The sequence below is a fragment of the Scleropages formosus genome, chromosome 1 (genome assembly GCF_900964775.1).
Source record: "Scleropages formosus chromosome 1, fSclFor1.1, whole genome shotgun sequence".
Classification (NCBI taxonomy): domain Eukaryota; kingdom Metazoa; phylum Chordata; class Actinopteri; order Osteoglossiformes; family Osteoglossidae; genus Scleropages; species Scleropages formosus.
Window position 1 is genome coordinate 23,866,659 of NC_041806.1, and position 15,436 is coordinate 23,882,094.

Here is a 15,436-nt window from a genome sequence, read left to right on the forward strand (position 1 = left end):
AACATTATTATAGGCTGTTCGTCAGCTGTGCGCGCGCGCTCCACTGTCGGGACTCTTTTTACTTTCTTTGTGCAGCGCCGTTATTAACGTTAACGAGTCGCGAAGCGCTCTGCAGTTGGACACGAACGCTGCACGGACGGAGTTGAGAGAAACGGAAAGAGGAAGCGGCGGGTTCGATGGGCGGACGACGGACCCACGAGGCACTTTGCCGAACGGAACCTCACTCTGCTTGAGGCGAAGCGAAGTCTGTGTGAAGACCGAGACGTGCTGCTGCTGCTGGGCCCGGGGAGATGCGACGCATGCGCCCGGACCCCTGACGGCACAGTCACTGGGTCAGTGTGTCCACCTGCCCGGCCGGGCGGTCGCCGAGGACGGATGATGACGATGACGATGATGTCCTCTTATTATTCTTGCTCCTCTTCTCGCGCTGCTCCCGCCAACGGCACGCGCTCTGAACACCGTGCCATGCGGCGCGTGTGAGTGCGAGTGAGGCGACGGAACGCGCGCCGAGACTCCGGGGTCGGTCGCAGCCCAGGAGGATCATCATCATGTACTGGGAGGAGGCCGGTTCGAACCGCAGCTCCAACTGGAGCGCCGAGGAGCCCTCCTCCTCCTCCTCCTCGCCGGGGCGCGGTGGATGGAGCGACGTCCCGCCGGAGAGCCTCTCCCGGACCGGGCACACGGTGGTCTCCGTCTTCCTGGGCTCCATCATGCTCTTCGGCTTCCTCAACAACCTGGTGGTGCTCGTGCTCTTCTGCAGGTTCAAGACGCTGCGCACCCCGGTCAACATGCTGCTGCTCAACATCAGCGTGAGCGACATGCTCGTGTGCGTGTGCGGCACCACGCTGAGCTTCGCGGCGAGTGTGCGGGGCCGCTGGCTCGTGGGCCGCCGCGGCTGCATGTGGTACGGCTTCGTCAACTCGTGCTTCGGTGAGTGGAGCGGACCGAAGCGGAGCGGCGCGCGTCTCTCTCTCTCTCTCTCTCTCTCTCTCTCTCTCTCTCTCTCTCTCTCTCTCTCTCACTCTCTCTCTCTCTCGCGCGCGCGCGCGCGCCTCGCAAGTTTGGAGAGCTCGTGCGCGTAACGCAACTCTACGTCGTCGGTAGATTCAAAAGGCACAACGTGCCTATAATACACCTTTTGATCAGTTGCCTGGCAAATTCATTCATTTACGAAGCTTTCCCCCAAAGCAACTTACAGCGTTGAGCTGCTTCAAATATTCATCCATTTGTACAGCTGGGTAATTCTAGTGGAGCAGTTTTTACGGTAAGTACCTTGCTCAAGGGTACTATACCTGGAGGTGAGATTCAAACCTGCGACTTGGGTGCGAAGCCAGCAGCTCTAACCGCTATGCTGCCACATCCGTGTAAAAACTCGAGACAAAGATGATCAGCGGTGCTCGATGGGACACGTTCCGGGGGGAGTCAATTCAGTGTAAGTTACCTTGTCAAGGGGTCCATAGGAGGGTCCAGGATTCAAACCCACAACCTCCACGTTGCTAGGGGATGACTCTAACTACTATGCCCCCTGCTGCCCAAGGCACATCAGATGATGACACTGTCAGCGTGTAATATGGACTTATGGGAAACGGCTGGGCTTGGAGATATGGGGTGAGGTGTACGCACGTGAATCCGTGCCCGAGACTCACGCGCGGGCAGTCGTACACAGCAGAGCCTGAAGAGAACAAAGGAGGGAAGGAGATGGGGGCGGAACAGCAGGTGAGAAGTTGCTGGAGGCTACAGATCAATGTCTAATCAGTCAAACGGGAGAAATGACTCGGTGGTCCGTAATGCCGAAGGGTCCTGCCCCACAGCCCACCCGAAACTTGAATTGGCAACCTTTCGGCGTGGCTGAAGTTCCTTAACCGCTATCTCTCACCGTCTGCTCGCTTTTCATCACGTTCTCACACGTAAACATCCGTACGGCTGAAGAGGTGCCGCATGGTGAGTGACGGCAGGTACTGTGCTGCTTAGGTCTGTTACCTTACAACATGCAGAATCCCGTTTTGCGTCGCCCCTCGTGCTGCACTACCCTCGATCAGTACATATACCCTTCATTACTCCAGTGAGAATACTCTACTATACTCTGTATATGGGTAAATCATTGTCAAGTTGATCATCTATAATGCTGCAGTTCACCTTGGATGAAGATGTCAGCTAAGGGAAGGTAAATAATAAATAACGATGTATATCTATCCAGTTTCAATAACTGCTTGTACTGAGCAGGGTCATGGTGATCTGGAGCCTATCCTGGAATTACTGGGCGCAAGGGTGGGGGGGTACATTCTGTATGGGATGGCAGTCCATTGCAGGATAGCCATACACACACCACGGTCCATTTAGCATCACCACTCCACCTGAACTGCATGCCTTTGGATTGTGGGAGGAAACCAGAGCACCCAGAGGAACCCTGCACAGGGAGAACATGCAAACTCCACACAGCCTGAGCAGTGATCAAACCCAAGTTCTTGCACCACCCAGACCATGTGAGGGGCCAGCGCTACTTGCTGCACCACTGTGCCGTCCGTGTCCGGTCATGGCTATCTTTCAATTCTTTTGCCCGTAGGGCTGAAATAATGCAAAAAAAGAAGAATGAGCTACTTAGCTTGTGTAAATTATTTCCAGCTCATAAAGAAATCCTGTTTACGGTACTAACCCGAAAGACCGTCACCTGATGTGAGAACAGATGTTGCGAACAGTCTGGTGACTTGCCTACTTTGTATGGACTTATGCAGTGAAACATGGTATTTCTGGAATATAGCTGGGATATCCGTAAGCAGCCCGTGCGCTAAAAATAAAATCCATAAATCTTGAAACCGAAAACACACATTTAAGAGAAGAGGCTGGAGCTGATGGTTGCGCCCGCGGCCTTCTGAGAGTTGAGACCCCTGACGAAAGCAACTTTACAGCAGGAATGTGCCTAAAATATGCCTATTAAATCATTTTACAGTGCAGGGAACAATATCATTTCCACCATAAAATGTAATCTTCCCCATACCGTCTCTCATGCGTGTCCGTTCATTTTCCCTCATCTTACAGGACATAAAGGAGCGCTGTGTTTTACGCATCGCGTGCTTCGCTTGAACCGCCTTTGCCGAAAACGCACAACATGACGCGCGTATTAGGGTTCAGAACTGTGCAGAACCAGGTGCTCAGGAACACACCGCCCCCTCACACCATCCGTCACACCCAGTTTGCTCAGGTATCTCAGCACAAGGTGGTTCCATTCATGTCATCGCTATAGTGAAACCAGCTGTATATATGCATCTTAAGTTATTTGTACCATAATCATCTTCCTTGAAGCTTCACTCCATCCTTTATGCTTACATATATTCATTTAGCTGACGCTTTTCTCTGAAGAACTTACAATTATTTACCCGTTTACACAGCTGGGTAATTTTACTGGAGCCATTCAGGGTAAGTACCTTGCTCAAGGCTACTACAGCTGGAGGGGAGGCTCGAACCTGCAGCTGTTGGGTCCAAAAGCAGTAGCGCTTTCCACTACGCTACCAGGCATCTCCGGCTTTTAGAAATTAGAGGCCTGGAAACTTCCTTGAGAACACCGGGAGTCCACCGTATGGGTTTTGAAAAAACTTTTCGCTGACAAAGTAGGTATTAAACTCATCTTCTTACCCGAAGACTCGGGTAGCTAACGCGGCGTTGCAGTAACGCAGCGAAATAGTGCTGCCGTGCAGTTCCCTCTTTTAGTCCGAACCCATTTCTTTCCACCTAATCCCTGCGCGGCTGTTTGCAGACGGAGCTCGATTTACCGCGGTACGCGATGTCTCGTCGCCCCGTTGTTCGGAGTGATTTCGTGAAGGGAGGAGGGGAATACGGAATCAATATCTGATGGCGTGCGTCGAACTGTGCGTCAGTCGCTGCTCTGTGTGTCCAGCCACGTGTTCAGGAATATCTCTTCGAGAGAGAGTTCCGCTTTACGAGAAGGGTCGGTGCCGGTGCGCGACCGTGACTTGATGATGGGTCAAGAGCTCGAAGGGTCACCGACCCTCAGTCGTGAGGGTGAGGCCTATCTAGCGTAGCTCATGGTGACCACCCGCATGCTTTTCAAGGCAAGTAACACTACAGAAGGGATTTATCGTCACCTCCTCCGACGCTCCTCTACGGACCACGTGCCCCGACTTCTATTGTAGGGGAACGAAGGAATAGAAACGCGGTGAGCGCTGCAGAGGAGCGCTAATAACCACAAAAGCAAAGGTTTCCTCGAGTCCTCTGCCCTGACGTGGCTCATTTTTCGGATGCTTAACGTAGTGTGTAAACCCAGGGACCGGCGGCGATTAGTCATAGACATGGTCCATCTGAAACGAGACTGTGGGTCTCGACACGGCAGGCGACCTCGCGCGGCTCACGTCAGCCGCTCTACTGCCGATCCCTGAGATCTTTTATGGGGTTTATTCCCACGCAGGTAATGGTACACGGACCGTTTTTGTGGAAAGCCAGCGATCTCCCCTTAGAGAGGTGACGCGTATCGGCGAGACGGTCTTTGTCGGGCTGCACTTGAAGTGACCCGAGATATGAGTCGTACAGCTGCGGTTCCAGCTCAGCGAACGCGGCGGGGGATCCGCAGCCACGGGGGCGAGAGACGCGTGAGATCCCCGACCCCGTCGGTCCATTTCGCTGCAAACGTTCCTCGGGAAGGAGGGTCAACGGCTTGGAAAAGATCTTCTTACCAGCATGGTGATGCACGCGGCGCTGAGCTCCCGAGAGGCGCGCGAGCATCAGAGACTCGATTTAGCAGAGCGCGTCGCTGTCTTCCAACGGACTGGCCCTTCCCTGAAAAGTCATTTTACCAGCCAGTGTGACCGTGGTGGAACTCAATGAGAACGATCTCCAGCCGCTCGTGAAAAGCTCATCTGGGTGGCGCAGCAGCTCGACCTGCTGTTTCTGGGATAAAACACAGATGTTCATCAATGCTTCGCCTCTTTGAGGAACGTTTATTTCAGTAGCCGATGCAGCGGTTTGATTTAACCTCAATTACCTCTATCCAGCTGGTGCGCATCTGGACACAGGAAGTAGCTGTTTGGAGAAACCCTTCATAAGCTCAAGATCCCTAGTTTGAATGTCACTCTTGTGGGAGAACCCTTGATCAAGGTATTTACCCTGAATTGAAAAGTAACGAGTAACAATACCCTAGTACAGAAATGCGTAATTCATTGCAAAATTGTCAAATGTTGCAAATTGCCTTGGACTAATGTGTTGGATAAATGAAGATTAATATTAATCTGCAGTAAAACCTTGCCACAGACCTCATGCAGGTTGAGTCTCTCGTTGCTCAAATATGCAAATCAGCCGACACCGTTGTTTCTACGTAGCCGAGCGACCAATTTGACACACAAAATTCCCCTCGTGGCAGCGGGCCTCGCAAAAACTCGCTCTTTTCCAGTTGCAAGCATGCAACTCCTTGAAAAGCAGCAGTTATGGTGGTATGGGGCCTTGCGTACTTCTCACAGATAACACACACACAGTCTGAAACCTCTTGTCCCAGGGGGGTGGGTCGCGGTAAACCGGAGCCTATCCCGGCAACACAGGGCGTAAGGCCGGAGGGGTAGGGGACACACCCAGGACGGGACGCCAGTCCGTCGCAAGGCACCCCAAGCAAGACTCGAACCCCAGACCCACCATAGAGCGGGACCTGGCCAAATCCGCTGCACCACTGTGCCCTCTTCTCACACATAAATTTTAAAAATACTGTCAACATTAATGCTTGACCTTCTCCTTTTTCCTTCCAGGAATTGTATCCTTAATCTCCCTGGCCGTGCTCTCATATGATCGCTACAGCACTTTAACCGTCTACAACAAACGGGCCCCCGACTACCGCAAGCCCCTCCTTGCTGTGGGAGGGTCCTGGTTGTACTCTCTGTTTTGGACGGTGCCCCCCTTGCTGGGCTGGAGTAGTTACGGCCTGGAGGGAGCAGGGACAAGCTGTTCGGTGACCTGGACGGCCCGGACCGCCGAGTCCCATTCCTACATCATCTGCCTGTTCGTCTTCTGCCTGGCGCTTCCTGTGCTCCTGATGGTGTACTGCTACAGCAGGCTGATGTACGCTGTCAAGCAGGTGGGTGCCTCCTTGCGGCGGCAGCAACACGATGCGAGGCCACCAGCGGCACGTTGCTAAAAGCGATGCGCTGGACAGCACGGTCGCATCCCGAAATTCACCACGGTAACCTGAAGTACACACAGGTGCAGACCGAACTTAGATATAATTTTCAAAGTCACACTCCGAAAAGGTAAAACATGGTAAAGAATCTAGCTGTGACGCACTGCGCTTGTACGTGTTCTTCGCTGCAGTGCTGAAACGAAGATCTCCTGCTTTGTGAAGAAGGAACGTCGAAGCTTATATAAGGGCGTTTTTTCCTCTCCCGAGGGCTTGGTGTCTCCAGCTGGGAGCCCGACCACAGTTTGTCAGACTCGATCTGGGAGCAGCGCGGGGAAATGAAACAGTGACAGCCCCGCCCCCTTGCGAACGAAAGGCACCAGGATACCGATCCTGTCCTCTTGGCCGGACGTTCGGTCCCAGTCCTGTTCCAGGCAGCGGTGGAACTGAACACTACGACTGCAAGGCATCGCCGGCATACCTGATGCAGTTCCGTGAACGAGCCCTCGACCGGTTGAAGAGGGTGTAATATGGTGGATTTACGAGACTAATGTGCACCGACGTTCACCTGGGGCGCTTTGCCTCCTGGGGGAAAACGATTCCTCCGGGGGGCCGCTTGGCTATTCTGCGGGTGCGTCCCGCTGACGTCTGAGCCGAGATCGATGCGCCGGCCGAGGGCTCCCAAACGGAGATGAGGTGCGTCATTGGCGCCTTATCACGAGGAGTAGTAACGGAGTGTGACAAACCGTGCTCGGACTCCCAGGGAGAGACCCCGAGCCCTTGGGCGAGGAAGAAGCTCTCTGGAAGTACAAATAAAGCAAAATGTTCCCCCTTTGAAAATAAAACCCAGCGTTATCTGTGAATCCCAGCTGGTCTCGTGTCTCTACGGTTACAGAAAATGTCCCTCTGGACCCATTAAGCTACAAAAGTCATGACAGCCAATGTCAGCACGATGCCGGTGGAATAACAAACAGATGTTTCTAAAATTATTAGACCTCCCACAAGGAGAATAATTTTAATTAATCTGTATCCAAACATCATAATAATTTCATTATGCATGGATACCTATCGGGGTGTGGTGGTGCAGTGGGTTGGACCACAGTCCTGCTCTCTAGTGGTTCTGGGGTTCGAGTCCTGCTTGGGGTGCCTTGTGGTGGACTGGCGTCCTGTCCTGGGTGTGTCCCCTCCCCCTCTGGCCTTATGCCCTGTGTTGCTGGGTAGGCTCTGGTTCCCTGCGACCCCGTATGGGACAAACGGTTCAGAAAATGTGTGTGTGGATGCCTGTTTGTTTCAAACCAACAGCAGAAATCCTTTCATTTGTAGGCAAATAATCAAAGTTCATCATTTTAACTGAATGGGCCAAATGCAAATGACCACTCATCTATTTTTCATCCCAGAGAGATGCACGACCACACGGTCTTGCCCCATCTGGATACCTCCCTGCCATGGCTCCCTTTCACATCCGTTCATCTCTTCTTGACCCAGGTGGGGAGGATCCGGCGGAGCGCCGCCCGGAGGAGGGAGTACCACATCCTGTTTATGGTCATCACCACAGTGGTGTGTTACCTGCTCTGCTGGATGCCGTATGGCGTGGTGGCCATGATGGCCACCTTTGGCCGGCCAGGCCTCATCACGCCCATCGCCAGCGTGGTGCCCTCCATCCTGGCCAAGAGCAGCACAGTCATCAACCCACTCATCTACATCCTTATGAACAAGCAGGTGAGCCAACCCGCCCCCCCAATCGATCACCTTCTTCCCCAAAACTCAGGGGCGAGGATTGCGTGTGGAATTAAAGCACGACTCGCTTTTGAGTTTCTTGAACCTCTTTATTTACACAGTAGAAAACAATGAAGAAACATGAAGAAAAGAATGTATACAAACTGTCTACCAAAGTATGTTCGGTACAAACTGATTCAATCTAGCAAAAGGACCAAATCGGTAAAAGGAAAAACGTCATTAAAAACACCCCAAGGATACTGGAAGTGAATTGCTTTGATCAAAATGCCACTACTAGTTTTTCATCGACTGTATTCTTAATACCTGCCAAAATTTAAGGCTGTTCAGACAATGCAGCAGCTCAATATGACGCTGAACCGGTACGAAAATGTGCATCAGATTCACGACACGCAAGAGGAGGAAAAAATAAAAACCACCCCCTCGATTCGGCAAAAACGTGTATCTGGATTAGTCGTTTCAAAGCCATTCCTGTGCGTTCGGTGGCAAAGCACCCCCTCCCCCGGAGGAGAAACACACACATATAATAGAAATAAAAAAAAAAAAAAAAAAAAAGATTTGGCACAGTGTGTAGTTTGTACTGTTACGGAACAAGGCATTCATTGTCATTAGTGCTCCGAGGAGAATGCACTCGTGCTGCGGACGACGTGGACTTCGTATTCGGACCGTCGAACGTGTGATTTAGTCCGTGAGGCTCAGAGTCCGGCCATGAGCTGCACCCCCCTTCGCGGCCTGGCACGCGAGTGTCCCGATGACCTGCGACCCCCCCCCATGAGTTTACAATCATTCCAGTTAGATTACGAGTTCAGAGGGGAAACAGGAATCGTCATGGCAACATTCTAAATGGTCTAAGGGCACACACCGGCACAGCTGTCTGCGCAATTCAGTGTGTCTAAAGACATGTTCCGCGGATCCCCGGGACAGATCCGAACTCAAGCGCGGCATTTCAACTGCGGTCCCATCTTCTCGTCAGCGGGACGCACGACGGTACCGAAACGAACCGTCTGCCGAAGGTCGGCCAGGGAGTCCGTCAGCGGGGGGGATGCTGCTGCCGTCACGGCTGGCTGTCCTCCGTCTGGTTTTATTGTGCACTTTTTTCTAAATGAAAAGGTCTCCATCCCTACCGCTAGGCTTAGATTAGGGTAGGAAACGCACCTCGCTTCAAAATATTACGTGATATACATATAAAGCGAAACGTCCGTCATGCGAGAGTTCCTCTAAGGACACGTGTGTATGGAGTCGGTCTACCCGCGGGTCCCTTGACCCGTCGAGCCACCTGCTGATAGACGGGTGGGACGGAAAGTGACATCACGGGCGGGACGAACGAAAGGCTCGGCCCCGACAGGTCACGGGTTCCCACGACAAGTGTCGTTCAGAGTGGACACAATGAGGCACTCGCCCTCTCACGGCTACCGCCCAATATCGTACTTAAATTCCGGCGTGTCCCGCGCTCAAGTCAAACACCCAGTAGGTCACTTCAGCCTGGAGGCAGACGATCGGATTTGTCTGGGAGCATCTGTAGGGCGATCATCCCCTGTTGTATTGAATCTGCCAGCGTGGTCCGGGTTCGAGTTCATGAAACTACAACTAAAGCAAGGGAGAAACGTGTCATTCTGCAAGAAAGGGCGTAGCCTTAGCCCAGCACGCTGATCGGGTCCGACCGGAGAGAAGGGAACAGCCACTGTGCGTTTGGATCGTACTCGACGTGAACAGATTCCCCCCACTATTGCTCAAAGAAATCAGCTGCATTTTCGAACGACGGAAACAAATCTCTTCCATCCCTTGCAGACGCTCGGCTTCGTCGACTCAACAAATTTCCCATTTTGCACTATTTACAACATCTCGAGTCGCTCGGCAGTTGCAAAGTTCAGGCCCCGCAGGGGAGGGGGTGCCGTGCGCTATGCTGCACGCCTCCGCATTTCTGTAATAATCAGCAGAAAACACCTGCTCTTCTTCATTCATTCATGGAGACACATTTGCCGACTTATATACAGACTGCTCAACTAAATCCAACGACATTAATTTTGTCAGGCCTATACATTTTAACTATTCACAACATCTGAAACGGCGAAGAACAAGAAATTCAGTCTGAAGGACCAAGTACTGATCAGTCCAGGATGAAGAAGATGGACCGATGGAGAGAAAAACGTCACGACTTCAGCTATTTTTCCATGCTGGACACAATAGACAGAGAGGGGGAAAAAAATTATATATATAAAAAATAAATCAGCAGCAGATGGACATTTAGTGAAACGACCAAGAGAGCGTAACTGTTTGGCACTGCAGTGGTTAAAGGGCTGGACTTGTGACTAAGGGACACCTCTGTTGTACCTTTCAAGATACAGTACATGATCTGATTGTTCCAGCACATATCCAGCTGTATGAACTAAAAAACGTCTCAAAATGTAACTCTGCTAGTTCAGAATGTAAAAGATACCGAAAAATGTCATTAAGAGTAACAGTTCGGTATCACTAATAGGACACCGCAATATTTTAGCCGAATACAGTGAAGGACAGTGATTTTATTAAGCTTATGGGGTCATCTGTGAAGTGACAAATGACAGCTCAGCAATCCCTGTTGCTGAAACAAAGCTGTACCGCCATATGCCACAATGCAACCAGACTGTCCCAAGGTCCAGATGAAGGTACTCCTTGATCCGGTGACAGCATTTTGGTGACGACGGCTTGACAGCAGGTGTGCAAGTGAAAACAGGCAAACGGAAGTCTCAAAACCCATAATATACGGTATAAAACACGACATCTGTACAAATCGGGGGAGGGGGAAAAAAACACTTGGGACAGTCACTCGGGAAAATCCACAGATATATAAAATGTACATCTATCCATCCGATGGCTCGTGGGTCAGTAATTATAAAATCTCAGTTTGCCGCAGTCTGGTGAACTGCAGCAGCTTTTAAAACGTTCTACCAAGAAAATAAAACCACAGGTAAATTCTTCTAAGTCCCACCCCCTGCAGAAATGAACACAAACCAACATCAACTTCAGACATATATGTGGAAAGTCTCCCATTCACGTGGAAGAGACCCCCCCCCAAAGTAAAACCAGTACATCACGAGGTCCATTCCCGTACCTAAGTAACGGTCCAAAGTGTGACCGCGCTATTGCTATCCTAACCAGCACTGGTCTTCGCAGGCTCAGAAAATGCAAAGAGGAAAGTACTTCAAGCGATTCCCATGGACGATTTCTCTTTCTTTCTTTCTTTTTTTTTTTTTTTTTTTTTTTTTAAGAAGAGGGGAAGTGGTTGATCATCGGTCGTACCGCTATGGCCTCGACTCACAGCTACAACTGCATCAGTGGCATATCCTGCGTGGGGTTCTCCCCCCCTCCTGCGGAGAGGGACGTGGTTATTGCAGCGCTCTTCCCGCGACGGCTCGCGAGGTCAGGGGTCGCAGCTGATCTTGCTCAGCCCGGGGAGCGTGACCCTGCCCTTCCTGCGCAGGTTGTACTCCGAGCCCCTGTTGATGCGCTGCACCAGCATCTTCTCGTAGAGCAGCGGGTGGTAGGCTCCCAGCGTGCAGGCCGCGTCGTAGTATTGCTCGTGGTAGTGGCACAGGTCCGTGTGCCGCTCCGAGGGAATGTACTCGTACACGTGGACCTTCTCGCAGAGCACCATCATCAGGAGGATGCCTGCAACACACACGGATGGACACACACACACACACACACACACACACACACACACGTGCGCGCGCTTCGTCAGTACGGTGCCCCTCTCCCTCTGAGCGCACACGGGTCCGGCCTCGGTGACCCGGTGGACCAAAGGCCCATCTCGTGCTCGTCGCTGCCTCCGTCTGCCCGTAATCCTGCTTTCCTCTCGTCTCCCCACCTTCGGGAATGCTCTATCAAGCGTGAAACACAAAAGCGTGTTTCTACGACCTCGGGAAAACGGGAGGGTGGAAGAAAGCCAAAGAGCAAATGCACTCGCTCCTCTGTCGGCGAAGAGCACGTGTTGCGGGTCGTCGAGCTTGTCAGGGTTCCCTGCATAGTACGGTACTGCATAGCCTTTTTGGTGACTTTGCACCTATGGTTACCACGGAAACCCTATTACCATACAAAGGAAAGGCACGCTGCAGCGCTGTGCACGGACGTACGCCTTTTCTTTCCTGATCATACGCTGACCCTATCATTTGCCATCAGTGTCTGAAATTTTTTTATTACATATTAATAATAGTTGTTTAAAAAATTGTCATTTGGCAGGGAATACCTGCGAAAGCTCGTTTGTTTATGTTTACATTTACTTATTTAGCAGACGCTTTTCTCCAAAGTGACGTAAATCTCAGAGGAGAATTAAAAAGAAAGGAGAGATTTGGGTGCAGATACGTGATTCTAGACTAGAGTCAATTTGTCACATACCACAGTATGAACCAGTGTACATCGCGCGAGTAGCTGCATAAAGGCTTTCCCGTTATAAAATGTTTAAACAATCAAACGTTTATCGAGGAGATCAGAGGAGGAGCGAGTCTGAAAGAGGTGAGTTTTGAGACCCTTGGTAAATGTCGAGAGGGATTCAGCAGTTCTGAGTGACAGGGGAGGTCGTTCCACCGCATTGGATCCCGAACGGAAAACTTCAGCGCTTTTGGTTCTGGACCTTTCATGTATGAGACCACCAAGTGGGCAGAGAGGGGGAGTGCAGCAGTCTGGTTGGGGTGTGAGCTATCAGGTCAGAAGCAGTTTTAATTTTACGTTTAATTTCGACACTTACGCACAAAAAGATCGTGGCTTTGAACTTGACGTTCCTGCAGTAGGTGCAACGCCTGGTTTACGGACCGCTGCTCTCGTTGAAAACTCCAGTTTTACAGGTGTTTCCTGATCCTCTTCCGCTGCAAGCGCAAGACGTCAAAAAACGGCAACTCCTCCGTACCGTCCAAGACGACGGTGATGCAGCTCAACCGCAGGGTGCACAACAACACGGTCGCTTGCACCGTGGACCTCACCGGGATCCACCGAGACTGCGCGACCACCCCCACTGACCCCCCCGACATCACAGCATGACGGCCCCACCCCCCACACACCTGCGACCAGCATCCTGGAGCATCACCCTGCTTTTCCACACTGGTGTAAATACCACCGTGCTACACCGTTACACGTTTTGTTACAAAATATCGTTATACTTTTGCTTTTGATATGACCACTTGCGCTTCCTTTGTCCCCTGACCGTATATGAACTTCAAACTTGTTTTGTCATATGACGTGAGGAGCTACTTTCTAATAAAGTGCAGCACGTAATGAAACCCTTGTCATCGTAGGTGTGTTTCAATACGCACGTTATACATTTAGAGCTGTCACCGTCCTGCACGCGGCTCCGCCGAAAGCTCCCGCTTCGGCATCAACTACAACATGGGGGGGGGGGCTCAACATTTCCAAACTGCCTTGGTGGGCACCTCTCTGCTCGAACGCTGAGACGGACCCCCAGCAGCGACCGAACCAAGAAAAGGAGCGCACAAGACGGCCCATCTGCTTAGAGAAAACTCATCGGTTCAATGCACCGCGCCGGCAGGATGAGTAAAAGAGGTAAACGTGAAGGAGGTGTTGCATTTACCTGACGCTCTTCTCCAAAGCGACTTAATATTGTAAGTTACCTACAATTATTTACTAATTTATACAACTGGGTAATGTTACTGGAGCAATTTAGGGTAAGTACCTTGCTCAAGGATATTACAGCCGGAGGTGGGATTCGAACCTGTGACCAGCAATTCTGACCACTATGCTACCAGCTGTCCGGTCGAGGGTCTGAATTCAATTTAGCGCCGCATGCCTGATCTACTCAGGATCGATCGCTTTCGTACCACGGGGTCCTTTTCATCCCACCGGCCTTCTCCAGCGCTACCGTCCTCCCGTCTGTTCCCGTTAAACACGCCGAAGTCGTCCCGCGCATCTCAGCAAAATGGCAGCAGGCGGCTGCGGACACGGACTCGCTCGCGCGCACGCGCAGGAACGGACGGGACTCACCGATGAACCCGGAGGAGGGAGGGTTGGGCTGGATGTTCTCGTGCGTGTTGCGCTGGATGAGGTCCCACAGCTGCCAGATGAACTTGGGGTGCAGGATGTAGAAGGGCTGGGAGGAGTTCTTCTTACGGTGCTCCACATAGGGCGTGAACAAGTCGTAGTCCGGACTCTTGTACCACTGCGGAGAGAAAGGAAGCCAGGCTTGAGAGCCACCAGTGCTGATCTCTCAAACACACACACACACACACGGGTCAAAGACAAGCCCTTACAGACCCAGAGATGCGCTGATTCGGAAAGGAAGCTACGAGTCGTACTCGAGTACAGGGTTCCTTCACGTGACACCCCACTCCCGTCACGCATGTTCTGGAACACGCGAATGGCGCGCCTCTCCTCCGCAACAAGACGTCAAAGGGTTTTCGTTCAGCCTCGGAGAAGAACCGACATCTGCTCTCCACCTCTGACTATCTGCCTTGCGTTTACAGACAGAACTAAACCGATGTGGCGGCGGAGGTACAAGACGGTGCCGTGATGAATGATCGCAGTTTTTCTGGAACTGTCATACCGATCGCCTACGACCGAGGTGTCTGTAAGGCAGCAACCCAGTGACGCAGGAGCTATCAGCACCTCCGAGAACCACATTTCAGGCTCCTGCTAGTAACCGTGGAGCACCTCAATAAACCACTCTCAAGTCGAGGGGCTCTGACCGTCTTCTTAGGGCCCAGAGGTCCGGCGTGGTCCGGTCCCCCGGTGCCGCAAACTCTGAACCACGAGCCTCACTTAATGCACTTCCGTTCAGATTCATTCGCTTTCGCTCGGTGTGCTCAACACAGTGTGAGCGGCGATAAGAGCACCAAGCAATGACAGCAACACGAAGAGTGGAAAGAGCCAGAAGGCAGTAATGCAAGTGCTAAAGAGAATCCCTCATTTTGTTAACTCTATCAATTTGTTTTTAACTAATTAAAGAACTACTTTAAGACTGAGCTCAGCCCTGTTGTGGGAAAACTTAATAACAAATGACAGCGGTGTAATGAACTATAAAGCCTGTAATGCGGTAATTCTTGCAGCGATAATGTTAATGGTCATATTAAAAAAAAAAATAGTGCTTTTAGGGTTTCAGTAAAAGAATTAACTAACCTAAAATAAACAAAAATTGTTTTTTTTTTTACTTTTTTTCCATAATTAATATTATTTTGGAAAACATTTAAAGTATGCCTGGCATTGTCTTGCTTTCCAGCGCAATTATATTTTTTAGTTTTTTTTTTTTTTTTAAATGAAGTCACAAGTTTCTCGAAACGGACAGCAGAACTGTCCCACATTTCTCACACACATTTCCTGAAGCCACCTGTCCCATGGGCCATGGGGGGGGGGGGGGGGTTGCAGGAGGGCGTAGGGCTGGAGGTGGAGGGGACGCACCCGGGACGGGATGCCAGTCCATTGCAAGGCACCCCAAGTGAGACTTGAACCCCAGACCCACAGAAGAGCAGGACCCGGTCCAACCCACTGCGCCCCCGTGCCACCGCACCCCCACCAACAGAACCGTGATCTTTTTAAAATAACATCCTTTTGTTTTCATACATACAGTCATTGAAAAGCATACAGTATCGATTTCAGTGTTAAGAAACTGAG

The 15,436-nt window shown here is 51.3% G+C and overlaps 2 protein-coding genes across 7 annotated transcripts in view; one reads left to right on the plus strand and one right to left on the minus strand.

Annotated features, from left to right (window-relative positions):
* LOC108933084 (pinopsin-like) lies at positions 1-13,177 on the plus strand. The gene is made up of 4 exons (XM_029249966.1): positions 1-930; positions 5,745-6,070; positions 7,595-7,828; positions 12,656-13,177. The coding sequence occupies exons 1-4, from the start codon at positions 549-551 to the stop codon at positions 12,854-12,856; spliced, it is 1,143 nt and encodes a 380-aa protein (XP_029105799.1). The 5' UTR covers positions 1-548; the 3' UTR covers positions 12,857-13,177.
* Positions 7,844-15,436, minus strand: part of LOC108933083 (beta-galactoside alpha-2,6-sialyltransferase 2-like) — a 27,142-nt gene continuing 19,549 nt past the window's right edge. For 5 of the 6 annotated variants that reach the window (XM_029249965.1, XM_029249960.1, XM_029249961.1 and 2 more), the window contains 2 exons: positions 13,814-13,988; positions 7,844-11,491 (listed from right to left, as the gene is read on the minus strand). In XM_029249965.1, the coding sequence (XP_029105798.1) occupies positions 11,244-11,491; positions 13,814-13,988 (423 nt within the window). In that variant the 3' untranslated portion in view covers positions 7,844-11,243. Of the gene's footprint in view, positions 11,492-13,537; positions 13,989-15,436 lie in introns of those variants that run through there. The other variant, XM_029249964.1, reaches the window with a different exon arrangement.

Bases quoted from the DNA above. Each gene is read 5' to 3' on its own strand.
- LOC108933084 (XM_029249966.1), top strand. From the start codon at position 549: ATGTACTGGGAGGAGGCCGGTTCGAACCGCAGCTCCAACTGGAGCGCC. The intron at 931-5,744 runs GTGAGTGGAGCG...TTTTCCTTCCAG, and splicing joins CTTCGTCAACTCGTGCTTCG to GAATTGTATCCTTAATCTCC. The intron at 6,071-7,594 runs GTGGGTGCCTCC...TTCTTGACCCAG, and splicing joins TGATGTACGCTGTCAAGCAG to GTGGGGAGGATCCGGCGGAG.